Source organism: Phyllostomus hastatus, unplaced genomic scaffold (genome assembly GCF_019186645.2).
Source record: "Phyllostomus hastatus isolate PE091 unplaced genomic scaffold, TTU_PhHast_1.1 phas_scaffold_46, whole genome shotgun sequence".
Lineage (NCBI taxonomy): Eukaryota > Metazoa > Chordata > Mammalia > Chiroptera > Phyllostomidae > Phyllostomus > Phyllostomus hastatus.
The window spans coordinates 33,646,846-33,673,284 of NW_025334032.1; the positions used below are offsets into that span (position 1 = coordinate 33,646,846).

Sequence of the window (26,439 nt, forward strand, 5' to 3'; positions counted from 1 at the left end):
ATTTCTCCAACCCCAGCCCCGCCCCCCAGGGTTTAGATGGGTCCCTCACTTCCAACTCCCACAGCACTGCTGACCTTCCAAGGCACTGCAAACTGGTGCATTTCCTCTAGACTGAGATTTTTACAGTTCTTTGTTTTTAGCACCTGACAAAAATGTAGATTTTCATTAGTAGTCACTTGGTAAAAAGCTATAATATGAATGAATGAATGAATGAATGAATGGTGAGCTCTTCTTGATATACAACCTACTGAATGAATTAAATTGGTAAATGCTTAAAATGCCAAACAATAGAACTAATAAAATTGAGTGTTTTACAAGTCTCTAGAAGGAATATCATTTCTATATGTAGAAGCAATAAGGGAAGCTGTGAAGGAAAAGATTGATTTTATGGAATTAAACATGTTTTATTATGGAAAAAAATGACATGGCTGTCTCCTGGAAGCCCCCCAAGGCAGGAAGGGTCTGGTGGGGAGTCTGATCAAATGCCTTACATATTCCAAAGCCTGATTTTAGGTTTAGGGGATTTATCTCTTAGTGGCAGACTAATGCTAAACAGAATCTTGGAACTAAATGTCAATTCAATTTGCAAGGAGAAATGTAATTGCTTCAAAAACTGGAATATTTGTATCTGCTTGACAAGGCCATTTTCTCCCCGTGGGCAATCTTTAGAGGAAGTCAAATCACAATAAGTGAGTTATTCATTTAATTAATTTATTAATTTACAATGAAACATAGCAGTGAGATTTTGCCTCTGGGACTGGAAAGCAAGCTCTTTGGTTAACACATTTTTCTTTATACATGTTAATGTATTCAATCAGGTTAGGTGATTTGATATTATGCTCTGATTCATCGTCATTTAACTTTTTAAAGGCAATCTTACTATTCTTACTTCCTAGTTCTGGAGAGAAGAAGGTAATATGATAACTTTTGTGTATTTTTAAAAGTCCATATATAAGCATTTATTATACTAACAGTACATTCATATTTCTCTGACCTTAAGATAGCAAATAAAAATGTGTAGTAGGGCAGATATTTTACAAAAGATTTTGCAGATTTTAATCTGAGGAAATGACACCAAATATAATAAAAACTAACAAGTACAAAGGTTATTTTTATTTCATTTATTGCAGTCTTATTTTTAGAGAAGGTTGTAAAACAAAAATATATTAAATATCTCAGAATAGAGGGATGGTTATACATTAGATGGATCATGTTAGAGCATTAAACATGATTGTCAAAAGGGTCATGTAGGAATGGGGGGAAAGATGATAATGTAGTATTAAATGACTATCTCAATATTAACATTTGATTTTAATTATGCAAAAAAACTGATATATAAAAAGGCTGGAAGGAAGTACCTAAGCATATTACAGTAATTCTGTATATGGAGTAGAAATTAAATATGTAGTTTTAATTTTATATAATTATAATTTCTTAAAACTAAGATTAATTTAATAAAACAAGTAGTGGCCAGATGTTCACTAACACCCTTACTGTTGTAACATGTCTGAGACTCCAAGCTGAAATTCATAAAATTGAGGAGAAAGAACAAGGTCAAAATGAGAGGTAGTTCTATTTTTTGTAAAAAAACACACCATACAATACCATCAATTGTTTATGCACACATGCATTTGTAGCAAATGTATAAATGGAAAAAAAACACACAAACTCCAAGATCATGGTTTATCTTGGAAAAGCAGGGGAGGCAGACATAAATAGAGTTTCAACTGTATTCGTTAAAATTATATATCTTTAAAAACGCCCACCTGCAGTTTGTATGATAAAATTTCAATATTTTAAAAATCCAGGTGGTTTGTACATAACGACTTATTAGCTATTTGTTATAAATGGTCTTCCTTCTTTCCTTTCCATGTGAAATATATTTTAAAGGAGACAACACATTCACAGAGATGTTGATGGAGCCATGCGTAAGCCCTAAATAAATTATAAAAGTGCTCCATATAAGTCTTTCCTTACAAGCTAGAAGAAGATATTCTGAATCTGCAAACCTGCAGTGGACACACAGCCTCATGATTTGTAAAAAGAAGTTGGGGAGTATGTGAACTCCGGGGCTTTTTTGCATGTGTCTATCACTGCTGCTTGGGTGAAGAGCGGAGGCTAAAAAAGATTGGAGGAGTGTAATTCATTTTCAATTGTGATATTATTAACCTCGTGGTCAGTTTTTATACCATTTATTTAAATGTGGACTTAAATATATTACAATGGTAATTATTATATTTGAGTTCCAAATGTAACCAAGAAAATTTTTTTAAATTGGTTTTAGGCTGACCTGGAAGTCCTTGCAATATGACAAAATTCCTCTAGGAAGGGAACTGATTTTTTATTTAAGATAATTATCTCAATGAGGTACTTGGCTCTGAAAGCTACAACCCAGATATCAGATGTTTGGGGAAACAAATTACATTTCTCTGAAAAAAAAAGTAACTGATTTTGAGTCTGTTATCTGGATGTCAGGAGAGATACACATACTCCAGAAATACAAAGACAGAATAAAGAGGAGAAACTAGGGCTATAGTAACAAATGCTCACAATTGTGTGCCTTCAAATAACAGAAATGAGAGGTCTGTCCGGAAAAAGTCCAGCCATTTTTAATATAAAAAGAATGGTTTGCACGACATTGATGTTACCTGGCAACCAAGGAGAGTGAACTGGAACACGCATGTGTGAACAATGATGACTTCACTGTATAGTCAGTGGGGGCAATAGACACTGTAGAATGAGTGTACTGTGTGGCCGTAGTCTCATTCAAAATGACCAAGCAAGTAAACCAAAAAATCCATATCAAATTTTGCATTAAGCTTCAACATCATCCTCCAGGGAAACTATTTATATGATTCAGAAGACCATAGCTATGGGCAACTGGTGATTGGCAGCTTCATTACAACAATGCACCTACTCATGCATTGTGTCTCATGCAGAGTTTTTTGATGAAACATCAAATCACCCAGGTGACTCAGTCCTGCTACAGCCCAGATTTGGTGCCCTGCAACTTCTGGCTTTTCCCAAAAGTAAAATCACCTTGAAAGGGAAGAGATTTCAGACTGACAGTGAGATTCAAGAAAATACGACATGGCAGCTGATGGTGATTGAGAGAACTGTGCAAGGTCCCAAGGTGCCTACTTTGAAGGGGACTGAGACATCATTGTTCTCTGTGTGATGTTTCTTGTATCTTGTATCTTCTTCAGTAAATGTCTCTCTTTTTCATATCGCATGGCTGGATACCTTCTGGACAGACCTCGTATGTTCTCTCAAACTCTGGAGGTCAGCAGTCTGAAGTCCAGCCATCAGCAGAGTGACGCTCCTTCTGAAGGCTCAGGTGAAATCCTTCCTTGCCTGTTCCTAGCTCCTAGTGGCTCCTTGGCTTCTAATTGTCTCACTCCAATCTCTGTCTCTGTCTTCACATGATCTTCACTGTCTCTGTATGCCCTCCTCTTGTAAAGGTATCAATCATTAAATTTAGGAGCCAACTGAACCCAATATGAGTTTGTCTTAGCTTAATTATACCTGCAAAGGCCCTACTTTCAAATAAGGTCACATTCTGAGGTTTTAGGTGGACATGAATTTTTTTAAGCATTTTTTATTGTTATTCTATTACAGTTGTCCCAGTTTTCCCCCCTTGCTCTCCTCCACCCATTCCACCCTCACTCCCACAGTCAATTTCTACACTGCCGTTCACATCTGTGGGTTGTTCATACATGTTCTTTCACTAGTCCCTTCCCCTTCTTTCCACCATTATCCCCTTCCCCCCTCTCCTCTGGTCACTGGCACTCTGTTCCATGTTTCCACACCTGTGGTTCTATTTTGTTAATTAGTTTATTTTGTTTATTCTCTTATAGGTGAGATTATATGATATTTGTCTTTCACCAACTGGCTTATTTCACTCATCATAATATTCCCCAGTTCCGTCCATGCTGTCGCAAAAAGTAGGAGCTGCTGCTTTCTTTCTGCTGCATAGTATTCCATTATGTAAATGTACCAGAGTTTTTTGATTCACTCATTTACTGATGGGCACTTATGCTGTTTCCAGCCCTTGGCTGCTATAAAAATGGAATTTCCTCAAAACACTAAAAATGGAACTGCCTTTTGAACCAGCAATTCCACAGATGGGAATATACCCTAAGAATCCCAAATCACCAATTCAAAAGAACTTATGGACATGAATTTTTAAAAACACTATTAAACTCTGTATCACACAGGTAGCAGGGATTTGAGTGAGGAGACACGGGGGAACATAATTTCTCTATATTTTCATCAGACTATTTTAAACAGGAATCACTGGAATTGACTTAGAGCATGAGGTTGGTACTCAAACAATGTTATTTCAATATCAAGAACAAACTGACCCTCAGGAACTGCAGACTAGCTGGCTAGTAGATACTCTGGTAACACTGGGAATTAGTTAGAAAAGTCAACCATGACTATACTGAACACCCACAGTCCAGCTGCTGGATAATTAAAACAAAGATTGAGAATTTGTTGCTTCAAATTAAACTATACTAAATTCAGATGATACTGAATAAATTTCACTTGATTATGAGTAAGCATATATTACTTCAATGTATGAAAGTTTAAAAATAGCAGAAGGCCATTATGTTCAATATTAATTTGTCAGATTTTGAATTGGATCATCAGATGGGACTTTAAGATCTTGCTAAAAAAATGGTAAATATTTAAGATGAAAAAAGAACTTGATGTTTAAGGAGAATACCTCTCTAGTTGTACAGACCCTCACAGGAACGTGATGCTTAAGAATAAGTTTATGTGTGAAAAATAAACAAACCGAAAAATTGACTGAGACAAGAAAAGCAGAGTGTGGTTGTTGGTGTAAGTTCTCTTCAGAGCATCGTGGACTATACTGCTGCCTCCACCACTGGATTTTTAAAACTGCCAATTAAGTAAGAAGGTCTGAATTTCAAAAAGTATATTGCTTTCTTCAAGGGCCAGTGTTCATTTATTGGGACATTTGTTATCACTTAGAGCAATCTTATTGTAATTTAATACTTCATTTTTAAGTGAGTCTTAGTTTCAAAAGTTACTTAAGAGACTAGTTAAAAATATATACAGGAAAGTTTTATTTACCTATTTAAAAGGTACTTAAAATTTTGCTTTTCACTTAACACCCTAGGGCATAAAAAAATAAAGTCATCCATTAATATATGAAACGTTAATTTAGAAAACTCACATCATAAAAAAGCATAAGTTACATTATTATTCTTTCTGATTTCTGAAAGTGTAGTCCTCGGCCAGACCTCCCAGAAGTCTTCACGTCCTCTCTATAAGTTGGTGGGATACTGATAAGTGATCTAGCCTCTATGTGACTTCACCACGTATTTAAAAAATAAACATAACAGGGGGGATTTCATTTTTAGGACGTGTTTTGTAATTTTCTTCCAAGACTCTTATGCAAATTGTTATAGTTCACAAATGTACTTTGATGAGGTTTGAGAGCAAAAGTCAGGTTAAGGTAAAATATAATGTTGTACCTAGTAATTGGATTTAAATGAGAAAAACCAATACTCAAACTGCAGACACACCACAAACATAATAGCTGTGTGACTTTGCACAGGTCATGTAACTGTCTAAATCCTCTCGGGAGAAAAAGCAAAGTGATAGTTTCCTGTGAAGTTTAAGTGAGGGAGGTAACCAACTTAAGTGTCTGGCACAGAGGGTCACTCTATATATTATAGGCTTTGTGGTTATCATGAATATTACTATTTCTTAAAAATTTAGATTTCTGGACTAATTATTGGGATGGGTGATGGCAGCACAAAATACTTATATATTTAAAAAAAGTTTCTCAACTGCTTTGGGCTCCAGGATCCCAAGGCGAGCTTCTGGAATTTACATATATCTGACCACAATCCAAACCTTTGAAATCGGAATTTCTGTATGTTAATTCCAGCCATCTGCACGGGATAAAGGCCTTGGAAGTCATTTAGATGATCATCATGGCCTGGGAACAGCAGCCAGACCAATACAGAATATGGTATGGTTACTTAGGTCTCTAAATCTTTCACATTATGGAAAAATTGACCTAATACATTGCTTTCCAATGACAATTAGCACGAGTATTACTAGATATTACTGGACAACACAGTGAGGTTAATCCACTTTTTCAGGGCCCTTCTGCCTGCACGCTGAGATTCAGAAGGGGTGGTCCTGTCTAACCTATTGCCTGGTATTTACCTGATCTGGTGGGACAATGTGTGTGACCCGCTCTAGACACTGAAGTCGTTAGTCACAGGAAAACTCAGGGTCCAAGCAGAGACAACCTGAGTCCTTTGGAAAGAGAGAAGGAGGCATTTTTTTCAAAGAAGGCTAGGTTTGTAAACAATGAAGCATAGAAAGAGCTTACTGGATGATGAATACATCATGTATAAAGAGAAAGAGAGACAGAGACAGACACCAAGTCCACATGAGCTCCTGGATCCCCCCCATGCCTGAAACAAAATCTAGCTCTGGAATTCTTCATTATGTGAACAAATAGATTCTGTTTCTTCAATAAGCTAATTACTGTTACTTTCTACTTTTAAAAATTCTTACAAATATGTAGATTGGGCCCTGGCTGGTGTGGCTTAGTGGATTGAGTGCAGGCTGTGAACCAAAGGGTTGCAGGTTCGATTTCCAGTGGGGGCACATGCCTGGGTTGTGGGCCAGGTCCCCAGTGGGGGCCATGTGAGATGCAGCCACACACTGATGTTTCTCTCTCTTCCTTTCTCCCTCCTTTCCCCACTCTAAAAATTAAATAAATAAATAAATAATAAATAAATCTTTAAAAAATATGTAGATTGGACTATTTGACAAAGTGCATTAGAGGTGATTCTGTTTGCTGTTAATCTCATCATCATTAGTTATTGTCTACTTAAACTCCATTATTCTGGCAATTTTTATTTTATACAACACCATAATGCAAAAGAACATCACTGAAGTGTGAAAACACAACATTGGCAAGAAACAAATAAAACTGAATTTGTTCTCATAACTATAAAAACACCAGAATGTCTTGAATTTCTTTCTGGCACAATCTGGGCTCTGTCTGGGAACAAAAGGGCAGGAAGACAGGCAGAGATGACCGAGGCAGGATCTTCCACATTCTGGAACAACTGTGGCCTTGGACTGCTGAGGCTGAGACAGGAGACTGCCCGCCGACACTGAGGTAAGGGGACTCCCCAAATTCATGTTTTGAAAATTTACCCTCCAACGTGACTACATTGATAGAGCTTCTAAAGAGATAATTTAAGTTAAATGAGGTCATAAGGTGAAGTCCTAATCAGATAGGACTGGTGTTTGATATTAGACTTCCAGCCTCTGGAACAGTTAGAAAATAAACTTCGGTAATTTAATCCATCCAGTCTGTGTTATTCTGTTTCGGCAACCCTAGCAGACTAATATACTTTCCTTTTCCTTTTTTTTCAGTTTGTTTTCATTATTTTCAAGTGAAATGAGAACTAGAGTACCTCAATGGGTATCAACTTGAAAGTGTAAGCTTTTCCTTGAACTTGTAAATAAGAATTAAGCAACCACACCTGCTGTGTTGTCATCTGAATACATTAAAAACCTCTCATTAGCAAAAATAACCACTTTGCCACTGAAACACCTACTTTAAAGGGTTAGAAGACTCTTATTCAAAAATTGCAAAAGCATTTAAGGACCTACGAGATCCTTCCCAGTGGCCCTGGTGGGAACCGCACTGTGAGAGGCGGCTGGGACCAGGGCTGAACAGGACGAGCACTGGCTGCAGGTCCATTACTGGTTGAAGTCTCTGTTGCAACGTACAAGACATGTCTGTCACACACACACCACAAGGAAACACATCTATTGTGTTCATGGGACACAGTGTGTTTTTAGCAACAACTACCGGGCTTATATAAAGCTTTAAACATGACCTAACCGTCCAGCACTCAGCTGAGTCGCCAGGGGCCGGCACCGCTCAAGCACACTCTGCTGGCTGGCACTACTGAGAAAGCGAGGAGGTAAAAAACAGACACAATATGGCATGGACATCCACGCAGCCAAACTGTGTCCCGAGAAATGTTCAATGTGAGGCAGTTACTGAAACAAAGACAGCATAGTAGTAGGTAGCTCCTTCCCCTGCACATAAGTAACTCTCATTACCAATCATGGAAGCCTTGTGAGCATTACAGGGAGATGATATTTCTCAGTAATATTCATGGGGGGGAGAGACTGGAGGCAATAGACAGGGGGTATGTGAAGTCAGACACATAAACAAAGAGAGATGAATGGGCAATGCTTTTTGGAATTGGACCTAATGGGAATCATGCTGTACGAATTTTTATCTCCTTCGCGTCTTCAATTTTTTAGGCCCATCCTAGAAAACCAAATTGTTCATGAAAAATCTTTCTCTCTTCCTTCTTCCCCTCTCCATATCCTCCATACTGTGTATTTGTGTGTTTCACATAAAAAAATATATAAAACCAGTGTGGGACTGTTGAATGGCGTTGTAGTTACAAAGAGACACTTTGGAAATGGATGCACCTGGCTTTGAGTTTCTGCTCTTCCACTTGTTAGCAGTAAGCCTCAGTTCCTAGTCTATAAAGTGAGAATGTTAATAGAACTTACCTCCAAGACTCTTCTGAGGATTAAATGAGCTAGTGCATCAAAAGCCCCTGGTGCACAGCAAATGTTCCCTAAAAGTTCATATTATAATTATGTAGTGATTGGAGGAGAAGGCTTTGCGTTGGTCAATGGAACGATTTGAGAAAGACCAAAATTCATTTATGATTTAGCTGTGTCCTTGGTAGACATTGAGTGAATGACAAATTGATTGTTCATACTACATTATATGAGTTTCAAGATAAGATACTCTAGAGGCACATCCTAGTTATAGTACCATAGGCTTGAGAAAAGTACAGTAAAACATACCAACAATCCACACATTAGTAACACATATGTTTACAACACAGCCTTATACAGTGTGTCATTGTATGGCAGGAATTCTTTTCCTCGAGTGAAACACTTACCCTTCCAAGTTAGGCCAAGAACACGGAAGACAAACCACGTGACTGGCATTAGAGCTGGGCTCAGATTTGCTTTCTTTTCATTATACATGATTAACGTTGGTATAATTTGTGCATTTAAGCTGGGTGTTCAGCATCTATTTTTGGCTAAAAAGAGAAGCCCCTTTTCTCCAATTTGGAATGTAAAGGTTGCTATTTCACATATTTAAGAATCTGTTTGTAGCCTGGGGGGTGGTCAGATAACTTGTGAATAGAACCCCCAGGAATGGTCTCCCAGGGTCTCTGGGATGTGAGCCATTCTGTGGCCAACGTGGACCAAGGCCTGCTGGCCAGTGAAAGTGCGGCCAGGCTTTGCCTGCGAGCTGGACAGGAAGTTGGGTAGGAAGTCATGCCCAATGAAACCATGAACGAAGAGATCCAGCGAGTCTCCAGATATTTCCATTAACTGGAGAGGCAGCGTTGCCAGTTTGCTAATATTTGGGAACACTGACAACTGGCTGGTCCCTCCCCACACCTTCCTTTTTCTTCCTGGAGACCCGGGTGTCCCGCAGTCACGCACGGACCCAGAGTCCCACTGACAACTCGAATTTATCTCAGCGCTGCTGCAGCTTTCTCGCCAGCCAGTGTCTTGGGGTCACGCTTTGTCTTTCAGCACCTGGACTCTTGTTTTATTAGCCCGACATTTTTTTCTGACCTCTGCGGACAGCTGCTGGCCTCTGTCATGCACTTGCTTATGCTGGTGTTTTTATTTATAATTTATGCTCTTGGGCTTGGCTCCAGCTCCTTGATTTGTGATCTGGACACAATTGTATTGTTCTGTCAATGCAGAATCTTATTGTCTAGATTCTAGGATATCTCTTTTTGTCTATGACATTTATTTGGCGTCTTAAATTTATACTCTGCTTCCACTCCTTCCAATTATAGGTTTGAAATGTCTGTGTTATAGCAACGAGGAAGAGCGGTTCCAGTCCAGAGAGAATACTGGGAGCCATAACTTACATATTTGAAGCAGTTTATGATTTTATAGAGCATCTTTACACACAGCATCTTTTGTGACCCTCACAACAACCCTGTGAGGTAGGTGTTAAATGTCCATTTCACGGGGAAGGGAATGGAAGGGGAGAGACACAAACAGGCGCACTACTTAGAATCCTACTAGACCTGGGACTCTGTGTTAAACCTTGAAGGAAGGAGGAGTTGTGAAAATGCAATCTGTTAATAGAGAATATTCAAAAAGTAAGATTGAACCCCACACATCTCCTATTCTTTTTTTTCTTTTTTGGTCGGCCGCTTTCTTCACTCTCATAAAATATCTCCAGTTCTACTGAAATATTTATTTTTCTCCAGGATCTGTACTAGGTTATTTGTAGCACAAAATACAAAGAGTTTTCCAGAATAAAAAATTATCGGTATTATTTTTTCATGATCAAAAATTCCTGCTTGAAATAGACAGGCAATTTAAGAAAAGTTTTGTTTTTGATTCCAATGTATTGAATGAACTGTTCAAGTTCCACTTTACCTCACTATAAAACTTGGAAAATGCTATAATCTGGGGACTAAGAAAACAGAGGTAAATTAATCAAATCAAATCAAGTTAACCTTTTAATATTCTATGGAATTTAAAAATCTTGACCTGCTCTAAACATCTATAGAGCCCTATTCTTTCTCCAATATAGCTTTGCTGTTTTGTATAATACAATTGGCTCTCTAGGGTGAGACACAATGGCTATCTTATTAGTTGTAAAGTCCAGCTCCAGGGTGTACAGGATGAATATATGTTGAATGAATGAATGAATGAATGAATGAATGAATAGCTTTTCTTTTATGTTATCCCTGTCACTGGATGAGAAGAGTATTTTTGAATGTAAAGAACCCACATCTAGTCAGTGCCCACCAGATTTTTCCTAGGACCCAATGGGTTAAATGGGTGCAGCAAGCACAGGATGAGGGGGTGGCAGAGGACTCTGGCCTGGCTCTGAGGGCTTGCTGGAACAACGTGCCAGTCAGTTCTATGGGAGGCGTCCCAGTCGGGGATAGTAGGAGGTGGTAGCGATGGTGGGAGACTGGAGTGGGGAGAGGTATGAGCATGAGAACAGAGGCCACAACGGCACCCAGGCCGAGGAGAGGAAGCCACGCGGGAGCCGGGCACCACACAGGAACCAAGGTCGTTTGAAGGATCCCCAAAGGGCTCGTGGAGTCAGCTGTACTGATGACTTGTCCAGAGGTGAAGGGCATTTGAATGAGATAGTAGCAGAGGGTGTCCCACCCAGCCCACCTGATCTTCCAAGGGCCCTGCCCTAAAAGGATCAGGGAGTGGCACCGGTCCTGACACACACACAAAAGAGGAAATCAACTGTTACTTGCATTACATTTAAATTAAGCCTGAAAATTTATATAAAAAATGTCTATTAAAATAATTCAATATAAATGTTTGTATACCAGGATTAATTAAAGATGTGGGGAGTCAGGCACTTTCATAGAGAATTGATTGATATAATTTTTTTAGGAGCCATTTGCAAGTATCCCTCAAATTGTAAAATGCATGTCATCTTTGAATTATTGATTCTACTTCTAGAAAATTCTCTATTAAAAATATTCCCATGAGATCATGTATAAGAATGCTGAATATGGCATTGCCTATTAAAGCCAAATCAAAGCAAGCAAAAATGTTCTAGCACTCATGACTGGTGGGCTGAATGATATATGATGGTAATCACAGTATCACTGTGTAGTGGAATAAATGGATAGCCCTTGGGAAAAAAGGTAGAGACACGTGTACTGACATAGGCAGGTGACTGGCATGTTAACTTAAATAAGTAAAAGGCAAAACATACTGTACAGGTGTTTGTGTACATAATTCTTTCTCTTTGAAACACAGAGTTATACATACTCCATGGAGTCTGGAGGCTATATATACGTGTACACAGAAATCTCTCTCTTATTGCTTTCTCAAAGAAAGAATGCACACAAACTGCAAATAGCCATGAAAATATCTGTAATTGAAAACATTTCTGAACACATCTGAAAAGAAAATGTTCAAAGCATTTGATAACCTCAAGCGACAGAAGACTCTGTGTGTGTTCAGTTTACAGTCTACAAAATAAAGAAGTCCTGTATTTGCCAAGATGAGTCAGACTCAAAGTTAAGTAGCTCAGAAAAAGTCTCAGGAAATGGAAAAGAGGCGATAAAGAAGAACCAAAGATAAAGAGATAAAGGTAGAGAAAAACATGAAGCTAGGGAAGAGCTATACAAGGAAATATTTTCAGTTATGCAACTGAAAATAGGAGTGACCAGGAGAAGGGGAAGCAGTGGGGGAAAGTATACAGTAGACAAAGGTAATCAAAGGAGAAAAGATATACTAATGTTTCTATTATCTTAATATAAGAACAACACTAATAATCACCGAGTAACACTAAAGCACCTTGAGGAGACACACAATACTCAGTGTTATTTCGTCCAAGGGCAAACAGATCAACAACGCAACAAATATGGGAAATGTCATGTGGTTGGACCGTACTTGGATGCCTGGCATTCGCAATGGTGACCCTAACTTGTCTAAAGGTGGCACTCATACACAGTATTAAGATAAAATAATTGCTTTTGTTAATGCAGAGAAATTAGTACTATATCTTTTAAACAATAACTATAATGGAAAACTGCTAGATTTTTGGTATATGAAAGGATTTCCCATGGTCTGTGTAAAACAGACCCTTTCTGGGTAAGCACATGTAGCTCCTACTGAGAATACAAGGGGGGGACACTTGGACCTGAGAAAGCAAGAAGGAAACCTTTATTCCTTTTCCTGACCCTTTCATTTTATCTGTGTAGGTTCAACCAAGACACAATGATTGCCTTGTGGCACGGCATTCTGAAGACATCACATTTAGCATTCAGTTTTTACGGCCCAATTTACGGATTCTGCTCATCGCAATGTGAGGTTCACCCTCCCCCGAGCAGAGAGCCCTTTTGTGACATCTGTTCCACTGCAGTTTTAAGCGTCTTGGATAGACAGTAGCACTCTTCAAGTTTTTAGTAAAATAAAACAAAGCACAAAACCCAGCCATCTCAGAATTAGCCTGGCGAGTTCTCAGATTGTCCAGATTCCTATACGGAACATTTCGGTAAGCTCCGTTAATAGGCAAGGAGGCAGTAATTGTTCCTATTCATAAGCTCGATTTTCCTTCAGATAGAAATTGGCTTGAAAATGGAACAATTTTTTAAGTGGAGTTTTTAGAAAATTGTGCTCATCACAAAAACAAAATACAAATGAGTAATGAGAATCAAAGAGTTGTATAATTTTTGATCGGTTTGTTTTACTCCAGTTAACATACTTGCAGAAAACTGGGGCTGACTCCCACAGAATCTATGTGGATCAGTGCTGAAGTTCCTTCTCAACACTGGCCTCAGGCCCGGACACCACTATCAGAGTTCGTGTTTTACCAAGGTGCACGTGCACAGAAAACAAGAAACTATACACTTACATGATATGCTTCTACTCCCCTTTTCTCCCTTCTGGCCTTTCTGTCCAGGATTGCCTTGGAGGAAAATAAGCAAAAAAAGAAAACATTTTAAATTAGGGCAATTCACAACGCTTGCTTTACATGGAAACAGAACAGCACAAAGTAATCTAGAATATCACTTTATAACAACCTACAGAAACTCAAAATACTAATGATGTTGATAATCATTATTATTATGTTAAATATTATTATTATATCACATTAGAAAGCCCATCACAAACCTGGCACTGTTCTGGGTAGATCCTTTACAAACATTATTTTAAATTAAGTACAAGGGCATTAAATGTCCCATTTTCCTAAAAGCAGACAAAACTGAGATGCAGTTAACTTGCTTTGGGCTTACTCATCCTTTTCTTTCCCCCTTCCTCCCTACCCCAGGAACCCCCCTGTCTCCCATCTCAAACTAAACTGTGTTTTTCTATTCCCATTACAATTTAACTACCTTGATTTCCATTTCTTAGAGGGGTATGTTCCAAGCCTGGGCTGTGAAAGAATTTCTGGGTGTGCATTCCCCGACCTATTGAATCCAGAACACTGGGGGTCAAGCCCAGTAAGCTGTTTAAACAGGTCCTGTAGGTGATTTTGGTGCCGGCTAAAGTTAGAGAACCACAGACCTAAAGAAATTCTCTGCATCTCTTAGGCCAGTACTAACACTGTAACACATCTTGCTACACGGAATGAATCATTCTCTGCTCTCTACTCCCATAGCATCTGGTCCTGCTTCCTAAATGCTTATTACGTACTGCATGGCATTAGAGCTAAGTGCTTCTGCATTTTCCTGTCATCTGATCTTGAGGGCAGCAGCTGGGTTATATTTATCTCTAGCACACAGTGAACTCTCATGAAATTGTGTTGACTGGGTGAATGAATGAATGAAGGAATGCTCTCCCAAGTACTCTAGCTAGTGGGCATTTGTTGAACTCCAGGAGTCTGAGAGTACAAAAATATCTAAAATTGTATAAGCTATAGCTAATAACCAACATGGATAGACATTTTGCTTTGCAATAAAAAAAAGAATACATAAGCAAAATAAATTTTAAAAAGCTGTTAATCCAAAATAGAAACAATAAATCCCCCCCAAAAAACTGTTTGAAACACTGAAGATATCTATTGATTACTGATAGCCCATCATGACATTCATTTATAAAGTTAATCGTTATGATTTACTGTAAGTAGGAAGTTACAAATAAATTGTTCTGGAAGGAGTCCCAAACAAAATCCTATCACAATTTGATTTGTATAGAAATTCTACAACATGGGTCCTCTTATTAGCGTTGTTTTGCAGACAAGAACACTGAGGCTCAGAGAGGCCAACTGTGTGGAGAGGGGGGATTCAGAGATAGGACTCGGATATGCACCGTGCTGTCTCCGGTAAATGCAAGCAAATGTGCACTATCCCTGTATTTCCCAAGAGGGCAGAGAGAATATTATACATGAAATAACTGTGTGCCCCCATTAAGTTCAAGGTCAGGCCACTTTGTTTAATCCCCCAAAATGACAAGTCTAAGATTGAGATCCTTCGCATAAACTTTACAGAATCATCTCTATGATTGAACTTTAGATGAGAGATCACTGTGAGGAAGTGCCTGGAAGAAACCCCACCCCCCCCGGCCCCCAGGGTGGGGAGACGGCTCATCTGGCATCCTCACCCCTGAGCCGGGTGTGCGAGGCCACGCAGGCACGCAGTCAACAAGGTTGGCTGCTTCTTGTTAATCAGATGCGTTGTGTATGACGACACAGCTCTTCTGCAGTTTATTTCTAATGTCTCCCCTCACCACTTAGAGAAAAGTTGTGTGAAATAGGCTGTTAGGAGATAGTGAGGCCTTCCTAACATTCCTAAAGTTCTGCCTCATTGCCCCTTGTTGTTTAGACTTTCTAGAAAGACCAATGGAGACAACTGTACTTGAACAGCAATAAAAAAAAGAAGAAAAGAAAGACAAATTAGTAACTCTGATTTACTTAGAGTTCACAGCGATATTCATTCATAGAGTTAATCATCATGATCTCATGGAGAGAGGAAGTTACAAATAAACTGCACCAGAAAGAACCCCAAACAAAATCTTACCATGATTTGCCAGAGATAGTAAATAAGTAGCTATTTGACATAGATTGTAAACTTTAAACTTAGAATGCAGATGAAATACATGTTTTCCCACTTCACAGAATTATTTTTAATTATCTTAGAATCTGTAAGTAGCTTTGCAATTTTGTCAAATTCAAGGTTTTTAACTATATTTATTGACTGAACACAAATTACCCAAATAGGAAATTCAGTAATTCCTGAGTGATGCAGATAATTCCCAGCAAATTAATTAAATGGACAAACATTTCTTCCCATGTCTCAAAAAAGGCCGATGAAAGCTGGATGGGTTTAGAGACTGCTGGTGTGTACACATAGCATTCAGTTCAGGTGATCAGGTGTCTGGTGGAGACTGGGTGTACGTTGGTCATTTGTGGCTAGCTGATTTTTCTCTAAGCCCAATCGCCATTGACACAGTCTATAAACACCGATGCTGTCAAAAATACCTCGACACACCTATTAGAATTGCTAAAATCCAAAACACTAACACAGTCAAATGCCTGAGGATGTGGAGTAATGAGGAGTTCTCATTCATTTTTGGTGGGAAGGCAAGATGGTATAGCTACTTTGAGGGCAGTTTGGCAGTTTATCTTATAGAGCTGCCACAGGTTTACCAGGCAATCCAACCATCACACTTCTAGGTGCATGCGTGTCCACACAAAAATATGCACATGAATGCCTAAAGCAGCTGCATTCATGACTGCCAAAACTTGGAAGTGACTAAGATGCCCCACAATAGGTGAATGGATAAATGAACTATAGTACATGCACACAATGGAATATCCTGAGCATTAAAAAGAAATGAGCTCTTAGGCCCTAAAAAGATATGCAGAACCTTAAACCGCATTCACTTAAATTGCTCAGTGAAATAAGCCACTCTGACAAGATTACCTATAGTACGACTCCAATTATATGACATTCTGGAAAAGACAAAAGCATGAAGACAGCACACAGATCAGTGGTTGATGGAGTCTGGGGAGGGGCAGGAGTGATGATGAGCAGGTGGAACAGACCACAGGGGACATTTGGGGGCAGTAGAACTACGCTGTATGATACGTATTATAATGGTGGATACAGGGCACTAGACATTTGTCAAGACCCATAGAATGAACATCACCAACAATGAACCTCAATGTAAACTGTTGACTTTAATGAATAATAATGTATCCATGTTGGTTTGGCAATTGTAACAAATGCATCATACTAATGCGAGATGCCAATCATAGTGGTAATTATTTGTGGATAGATGGTATATGCAATTTTTCTACAAACCTAAACAATAAAGATCCTATTACCATGGTCATAATTTATTTTGAAATTAGGGAAAAAACCCTGTTCAATTCTAAAATTTCTGTGCAAAGTTCACAGTTCAGGTTTAGGCTCCTGACTGGCATAAGGAATCATCATCCACGTAAATTTTAAAGGGCATGAAAAATGTTGATTACAAGTACTAATATATAACAGCAGGTAGTTTATCTTGCATAGAATAGAATTTCAGGTCTATTTGCATTTTGCCAACTATAACCAAAAGTGGCCCGTTTTGGTTAAAGTGTTATTTATACTTTGCTTGTTTGTTTTCCTTTGCCAGTCTTTCCACTCTCTTTGCTCTATAACAGATGCCATTTTTCATGGTGATTTATGGTTGGAGAAGTTCATAAATTCTCTGTCTTTTTTTAACACTATTTTCCTTTGGGACACAGAAACTTTCGTCAGGAGGACAATCATCAGTTTCAGAATGTGCCAGACCACTACACAGACTGCATGTGAGTGCTGCTGTTCAGACTGCGATGATCACTGTTTTTGTCAGCTAAGAAGTATGAGCTGGTGCTCACATACTCTATAAGGAAAATACACATTATCATACCTGACCTCCCGGGCTTCCCTGCTGGTCCCGAGAGTCCACGACTTCCAGGAAAGCCAATCGCTCCCCGATCACCTTTAAGCCCTGGGGGACCTGCATAGTCAATGAACAGAAACATAGTGGTAATAATTCACTTTTCGTACAGACTTCAGAGTATGATGAAACAAACAATCTGGGTCCATTAATGAATATGATCTAGGGGAATCTCCAAAGGGAGTCATGATATCTCTCCTAATATTTCATGTGCGCCATTGACAGACGATAGAAACTGTAAGTAGAAACACTAGTGTATTTAGTACATTGTAGGTTTCTAACAAATGACATTGTTATTACAAATAAAAACATATCAGGGGGAAAAGTCTTGGCCTTTTAACCAGAAGGCTTATGTCGTCTAGTATCAGACTATTTATTTTTAAAAATTAGGCCCCTAGATCTGGAATATGTCACTCTGGCTCTCATGGACTTGATTTTACATATTTCATTGTGATCCCAAACCAACACATATATTTTTGTGTATATATTATATACATATACAAAACCACAGTTTTACACACTTAAATAAAACAGCTTGTTTTTAGCACCATAAATTGCTGTAATAATTGTGAAAACTGCATATAAAAGCAAATAATATTTTCCTGTGGTATAAAATATTCTATTCTGAAGTCCTGTAGCTTGAAATAGATTATTGTAAAAATGTCATTTTAGGTGTCATTATTAGTTTCTAGAAATCCAATTTCAAGTTAACTTCTTGGGAAATGCATTATAAAAAATTGATTACACATCTTCTGCCAATGTCAATCTTTTAATATATTGCCATTAGGTTCAGGCTCCAGAAGGCAGGCTTTATGGCTTATATATACTTAACTCATTAACAGTATTTTCTTAAGGTTCATTTATACAAACACCTAAATTTGAGCTAACTGTTCTCTAACAGATATTCAATTTAAGAATTACATTATCCTAAAGAGTTAAGAAATATTATTCAATCTAGTATAAAATTTGGACTCTAACAGATAATAAACAGATATTTATCCATATTAAAATGATAAATTATGTTTAGAAATATTGGTAAAGTCACGACATCTCCATTTAATTTAATTACTCAACATATGCTATTTTGTATATGTACAGATATATATAATATGTATATATGTATTTATATATGTATATATAGTTGTACACAGTTTGTAGTATATATTGGCTGAACTTCACAGCATCCAGCCAAATAACGACCTAACATCAGTTCTGAAAACAGGCGGACAGGTTGGTGTTTATACCCTTCTTCCTTAGCCAAGCAAGGCAGGTAAACCTTTGCCCTTGCAGTTCTTAGGATCTGCCACTCAAATTCACAAATAAAAATATTATTGAGTCTGAACTTGCTTATATCTTCATCGTAGAACATTCTCCACTTATAGGGTGCCACTCCTGTTTACCATTTTCTCCATTGATGCAAGAAAAATATATTGAGCAAGCGCATTGTTTCAGCCCACGTACAGTCCTGGAGTTACAAGGGTTCTTACCCAAATAAGTCTTCCAGTGTGGAGAAAGATGGTAACAAAGTTAACAAATAAATGTAGAAGGTAATTATGGCAATTAAAACTTTAGAAGAATAAGGAAATGTAACAGAATGCCTTGGGAGATCAGAAACAGCCTCTTGAATGGTGGATCAATGAGTACGTTCAGAATATAGCTGTCTGACCAGGGATCACATCACATTTTCAATAGGTGAATAAAGAATTTGTAAATGAAGCACTGTGATACCAGAAATTACTCAACTATCAGACCTTTATTATGGCAGATGTTTAAGCAGACTCTAGATAGTCCACAGAGTTATGTGAACAGTTTATGTAACACTGGAAACATGGCCCCTAAATATAAGCACCACTCTTGAACTGTATTCCAAGAGACCAGATTCTCTGAGACCTTCAGGTGGCAATTAGCTGATTTTCTGCAGTAACCTGTGTCAAGGGGGAATGGTCTGGCCCCTGCTTCTAGTCCACAGGAAACACAGAACCTCAGCTGTGAAGCATGTTAGGGTTTCAAGGGTCTAACTCATGATCCAATTCAAATCTGTCATTTTACAGAAGCAGGAACAGATGAGTGGTCCAGCCACCTCAGTAAGGATGGTCTAATCATTACTGACATATGCTGGGTGCCCAGCTCTGCGTGTAGGCTTCTTTCTGGGGTCTGGCAGACTGGGTAAGAACAAGAACTCTGTAATCCTGTCCATATGAGTTCAAATCCTGGCTCTTCCACTTACCAGCTGCAGCTTAATCTTGGGCAACCCAGTTAACCTCCCAGTACATCTGTCAAATGGTGCATTATTTGTCCCTGTTTCATGAGTTTGATGTGATGAGTAAAAGAGCTAATTAATGTAAAACACTTAGAAAAAGTGCCTTCCATATGACAAATGCTTTGTGTGGGTTCTTCTCCTCCCCCTCCCTCTCCCCTCCTCCTCCTCCTTTATAGTAATACAGTCATTATTTCCATCAGCTCTTGGTGAAAGGTGCTACATTTAGTTTCATTTAACAATATGTACATAGTTAACAGTGACGTTTTGGGATTTGCTGGCACAACACTCCTCACTCAAATGTATGTTTTAGCAAGCATTGCCCTGGAGGAAGCCAGAGGAGACGCCCTTATAGGTCAGTCTGGGAGTAGGGGCGGGATGGGATGAAGACTACTAAAATACAGTTCCTGCAGTCCAATATTCACAGTTATGGTAGGGTTTAATTCTTCTCCAGAGACCTGATTCCTATGGTGGAAAATTCAAGCTATGTAAGAAAAGTGAACAGCACCCATGGATGGTGAAAATTTTGCAATCAAAGGGGTCTTCTCATGGAAACTTATGAAGGTGGTACCTTCCATGCATACAGGTAAGGCTACCCTGTGATGCCACCATGGGAAAAAACAGTCCACTAAGGCCTACAGGCAGCAAAAGTACACCAGGAACTAAGGAGGTGTTCTGCAAAGCATTTCTGTCATGGTGGAATAACCCTAAAAGCAGTCCCCAAGGGATCTCAGATGAGATCAAGAGTCCTCGATGATGACATTCATCACCCTTATATAATTATTTATTGTGCTGTAAGCTCTGTGAAGGCAGAAACTCTGTATTTCTGTGCATGGAATCCATGCAGCCTTGTAGGGCACTAGGCACAGGGAAAGTGCTCAATTAACATTCTTTCAAGTAAAAGGCAATAGGTCATTCTCCCTGGCATAATTCCAAGGAAATGACACTCTGGAATAAATTTCTAATATATTATTTTGAGATAAAGCATACTTTAGCATAATATGCACCTTGTGCATGAGTAACAATTGTGATGGCATTGATTATTTAAGACCACTAGCATAACCACTTAAGTTTCTCAGATTTTCATATTACCATTGTGAGTCTAAATGCCTTTGACTTTACCAAGCTGAGCTTAGAGGGTTTAATTAGATGTATGGGGGGGGTGAATTTGCTCAAATCAGGAAGTAGAAGTAACATGACATTCCACCACATACTCATGACTTCCTCATTCCACTTCTAAGTATGGGGCAGCTGGGCAATTTGGCAGCGACTGAAATAGAATGCAGCGATTAATTAGGAAGAATCCATTGGGATTCCTGAAAACTTGAATAATTTTGCTGCAGTACACCAAACCAAAGGGTGACCTAATCATCTAAAAGCGTCAACTTATCACTCCAACAAATAAAGTCTTTCCTTTACGAGGGCCTGGATAACGCCTGCTTATGTAAATAAGCAGTGCCAACAGCAACAGACTAAACCCTCACTACAAGAATCAAAGCAGCTTTACAATGGCACCTGTATGGCATTAACTAAAGCTAAAGCTTCTAAATCGCTCTTTATATGTCATACATCCATAATTCAGAAACAGCTGCCGAAGATGCTCCCAAGTGAAGCTTTGCATGGCAGGTCAAAGCCCAGTCTAGACTGCCATGGCTGAATTAGCAAGCATTGACAATGTACTTAGTCATGGAGGAGCTGACGACCTTTGACAGTAGCAGGTCTGGCAGCTGACATAACACCAGTTACTTCAGCTGCTGATGACATTAACGCACCATTATTAACATCTGCTGAATGCTCATCAGTTAGAAAGACTTTTCTCAATAAAGAATCTTACCTGGCAAGTACTTTTAAGGACCCGCAAAATGTATACAGAAGTACACATATACTCGTTTTTTCTTGAAAAGAATTTTTTAAACTTTTTAATGTAAACTTGATATATTGGCTCTTAAAACACAATTATACAAAGGTCAGGCAGTTGTAAAATCCATGCTTTTCATTTTTAAAAAATATTTTTCTGATGTAACCTGGGCTAGTCAATACATTGATCAGAAAGAAGAACATTTTATGTAATCAAAAGACAGAAAAATGAGATAAAGTACATGGTATTTAGACAATTTTGTCAGCACAAACCGTTCCAGTTATAATTAGACCATGCAATATTCTGCCCGTTTGCAAAAAGCATGTGGGGTATTTGATTCCTAGCCAAAAAGAACACGGCAATCTTGTCATCGTTGTCTTCTTAATTTTCTTGAGAGCAAAGAAAGTTTTTGCTCTTTCTCCTTTTCTGCCTTCTGTTATCTTCTTTCAAAATATTGCTTTCAAGATTATAGCCATAGACAGGGAAAATAATTGGAAACAATTTTGCTCTAAGTAAAAATACAATGTCCGACAACAAAGGTGAAAGTCAACTGCATTCTAGTCAGCCTTTACATTTGGATTCCATAGGTTTAGGCAAATTCCACTTAAGGACTATAGAAGGAATCTAATCCAATTTGCCTCTGACTTATATTAATGCATAATTTTTGCATCTTAAAAACCAGATTACTTGCAAACATATTCAACACGAAGAAGGTGTCACATTCTTCTCCACGTGGGATGTAAAACTAGATCACGCCTTATACAGACTGCTGTCCATGATATGGACAGCACTCCTCCCTAGATTTATGTGCTTTGTGAACAGCCCCATGCAGTTACTCTGGCTAAAGCTTGTAACTTCCTCTAGGGTCAGCACTTCCGTTCAGCACATTAGAGTGAGTAGGCTGCTGAAACGGGTAATACGCCCCTTGATGGACACACACAGCACACACACATCACACTCACTTCCCACAGGGAAATAAATAGCTCTTGCCCCTACACACATACACAGATGTGTCTTACAGAGCCCCGCAGTGCATGAGTAAGTTTGAGTAAACAGTCCCCATTACCATACCTATTGGGCCTGGACTGCCTTGTGGGCCAGCTTCTCCGGTGAAACCTCTATCTCCTTTTTCACCTGGGGGTCCAGGGGGACCTTTAAAAAATAAATTACAATTACTGATCATAGTTTTAAAGCATAAGTAAAATGGGCCTGTCATTTATTAAGACAATCATATAACTAAACTCAAAGCCTTTTATTTGTTACATAATAATGCAGAGTAAGTAGGACCTTCCCCAACAGAGGCATACCCTGTTATGGAGCAGTGCAATGTTGTATACTCACAAGGGCTACACAGCCCTAAATTAGACAGCCTCATGGTGTGCACATATTTATGTGTGCCTAGCACTTTTCTGGGTTCTCAGAACTGGAGGACAGAGAAGAGACACTGAGTCAAAATCGGCATAAACCCATGTTAGCTTTGTGCACATACTGGACAGATTTTACTGTATTGAGTTTGATGCTGTGTGCAAAACGTATAACTAAAAACATACAACTCATGAGCGATGCCCTCAAGGGAAACTAAACCACACATAGCAGACGGCCAAACCACTAGAGTTGAAAGTGACAAACCTCGGATATTTGTTAGGTTCAGATCAGCGTGAGTAGCAATGTGAAAAGGCTTTATTGAGGGAGTGGGACCTGAAGGGTACTTTGAACACTGAAGAGAATGAGATGAAAGAGAATTCTGGGTAAGTGGGAGAGATGCAGGGAATAGAAAACAGGTGAAAATAAGAAAGGAATCCTTTTTCAAGTAAAATATTAAATAGGGAGTCTACTTAATATTTTATAGATATAGATATTCTAAAACAAGTTGGAGGGGTTACAGGGAAAATTTTGACTACTTGGCCTCACAATTTCTCAGGGGTCTCTGAGTACTGAGTTAGATCAACACCAACTCAGTCATTTGAATTTTATGTGCCCAGCAAGACAGATACATGATATGTGATCACTTCTTCAGGATGATGGCACTGAGCATGTCTTTAGGCCCTAAAGGTATCCTACTAGAATTCTCTCTTCTACGCAGAGTGCACAGGGAAAAACATCATTCTCTACATTTACAGCAAACACTTAATTTTCTTTTCACCTCCAAAAGGAAGAAACAAACTTGGAGGTATCATTGAATAATTGCACAGTGATGTTTTAAAAGAGACATTTTCAACTTCTGTGGTTCAGCCACATACACAGCCCAAGGACAACACACAACTATATTTAGTGTCATTGGTAGAGCGGTTTGTTTACAAATTTTAGCTAAATTAGGAGATATAACAACTGAAGAGTCCATTGTAGTCACCTTCTTTGTTTTGAATTACTAGTTAGCCTCTCACAATTCCGTTTCATGACCATATCACTAACCACCTGTGAGCACGAAATGGAAAGAGTGCTACCTGTCAGCTCCGTTGCTGATGTATGTCAAAGGAAACTAGATTAATAATGGTCAAAATGTACGATTTGCTCTAGTTCAAAAAACCATAGTAATTCACACTATTTTTTCTTCATCTTTAATACCTCCTAATTGTGAAGTTACAGGAATAATTCATAAATGCTATAGCAATAATTTTCCATGAACAAATCCCTCTATAAAACACACATACAAAATCCACTATTTAGCTCCTTCCCTATGGTAATTTTTTTAAAAGCAAATCAGATTTCTACATAGCCCCAAGATATATACTGATTTAGAATACTCAGTAATCATAAATATCATAGACTAACATTATGCAGGTTAGTACAAAGCAAACCCGGGCATATTTTTATTTAAAATGCTCAGATGATGACATAGCACTAACAATATCTGCCTACATTTCCAGAGCTAGGCTTCATGTCCTACTCATTATGATCATAAATTTTTTGTTTTGTTCTCAATCTCACCTCATATTTAGATCATAAAAATCTGCCAAATCTTCTAGGCTCTTACTGCTTAAACCTGCCCCCTTTTTTTTGTATTCTTCCAGTTTTCATGCATACTGACTTAGATATATTTAATCTGGAAGAGGCCTTAGAAACTTTAGTCAAACATACTTATAGAAGGTCAGAGAGAGTGAATTGTTCAAGGTCTTAAAGCTAATTGGGTAAAACCAGAGCTAGAACTCTTAGTTCCTGACATCCTAGGTGATGCTATTCCAAACTTAATTGACTTCATTTTTGACATCTGTCCTTCCACTCCTGAGATTATATGATTACATTTTTATTTGTAGTAGCTAAAGACACAATCTACTTTTAATTCCAATAATTAATTGCACACAAATCTCTAAATTTAAATATCATCAATTGCTTATTCTTCTTCTTTACTATCATATACATAGATACTAGAGAAATAAACATTTTCCAAATGAATATAATGTTATCGTTTTCACCACTGAGACATATCATATTTTATTTCTCTTAATGTTCTTCCTCAATGTTCACCAACTTTGTTTCTTTAAATCACGTTGCACCCCTTCCTCACCAAACTCTGCTTTACTATTTCAACAACTTAGTCCTTTGGACTATAGTTACTAAAATTACCTGAGAAATGTATTAAAATGTCTTTCTCTCTTTAATCTTTACTATTATTCAGAAACTATTAATATAAAGAGGAGGAATAGAAAGTAATGATGCTGATCCTACAACCCACAAGTGACGAAGAACTCAATTCATACAATATGTCTCTTCAGGTTACAGTTTAATAAATATTTATTAAAAGTTTACTTTATGGCTAGATGTTATAATAATATAAAAATAGTCCCTCATTTTAAGGAGCTTAATGTTTCCAAAAAGATACAACATTTTACTAGAAGATAGTATGAGATACTTTTAGATATGACAACCATATTAAGAATTCTCCTGTGGAAAAAAATACTTAGTGTTCAATATAAAGGAAGATATAAATGTCAGTAGGAATATTGCTGTGGTGGAACCAGAGAAGACTTCATGTAAGAGGTCCCACATGAGATGGACATTGAGTGAGAGGTACTTTTAGATATTAGTAGAAGAGGAAGTGTACTATTTCAAGTGAAGGAAAAATACCTGAGGCAGGACATAAAAAGTGTTGGGTATGTTAGAATCACAGTAAAATCAATTGAAATATTTTGTATCAGAAAGGGAAAAGGAAGGGCATGAGACATTCAAAAATAGTTAAGAAACCGTGAGTGCCAGTGAGAGAAGTACATGTGTAATAAGGAGGCAATGAAATGCTTTTTGCAATCTAGGGTTTCCTTTCAGGAACACTGCATTCTGAGAAGAATAAAGAGAGGCTTGTAGTGGGAAAGACTGAAGCAGGAAATGATTGGGAGACTATTTCCATAGTCGGGCAGAGCAGTGATAAAAATAGCCTACACGTGACTATAAAGAAGTGACAAGGGGACAGAGACCATAGAATATAAGAACTAATGATAAACTTGGGAGAAAGAATGAAAACAATTACATTTTCTTCCTGGAAACCTGGAGGGATGATACTGCCAATTACAAAGGGTAACTTAACAAGAAAGTACTAAGAATAAGAAGAAATAAAAGTACTGGCTTCCCTTCTTCATTCAACACATATGTAATTGCTCACCCACTACATATCAGGTGCTCTAACGGGGCCCGTGTGTGGACAGGTAGTCCAGCGTTGACGAGATCCAACTCCCTGGAGCTCACATTCCATTGGGGAAGACATATGTAAACAAATAAGCAACTGAACATGGGAAACCATTTCCTGCAGCAGTAAGTGCTGTGAGGAAGTTAAAGCAAATGATGACAGAGAGACAGGGAGAAGAATAAGAACGGGAGAGGGAAAAATGATCTGTAAAAG

At 38.2% G+C, this 26,439-nt stretch overlaps 1 protein-coding gene across 3 annotated transcripts in view; it reads right to left on the minus strand.

Moving 5' to 3' along the window:
- Window positions 1–26,439, minus strand: part of MSR1 (macrophage scavenger receptor 1) — a 64,401-nt gene that overhangs the window by 13,777 nt on the left and 24,185 nt on the right. For 2 of the 3 annotated variants that reach the window (XM_045821754.1, XM_045821755.1), the window contains 3 exons: window positions 22,680–22,760; window positions 17,464–17,553; window positions 13,481–13,534 (listed from right to left, as the gene is read on the minus strand). In XM_045821754.1, coding sequence (XP_045677710.1) covers window positions 13,481–13,534; window positions 17,464–17,553; window positions 22,680–22,760 — 225 coding nt within the window. Of the gene's footprint in view, window positions 1–9,994; window positions 11,325–13,480; window positions 13,535–17,463; window positions 17,554–22,679; window positions 22,761–26,439 lie in introns of those variants that run through there. The other variant, XM_045821756.1, reaches the window with a different exon arrangement.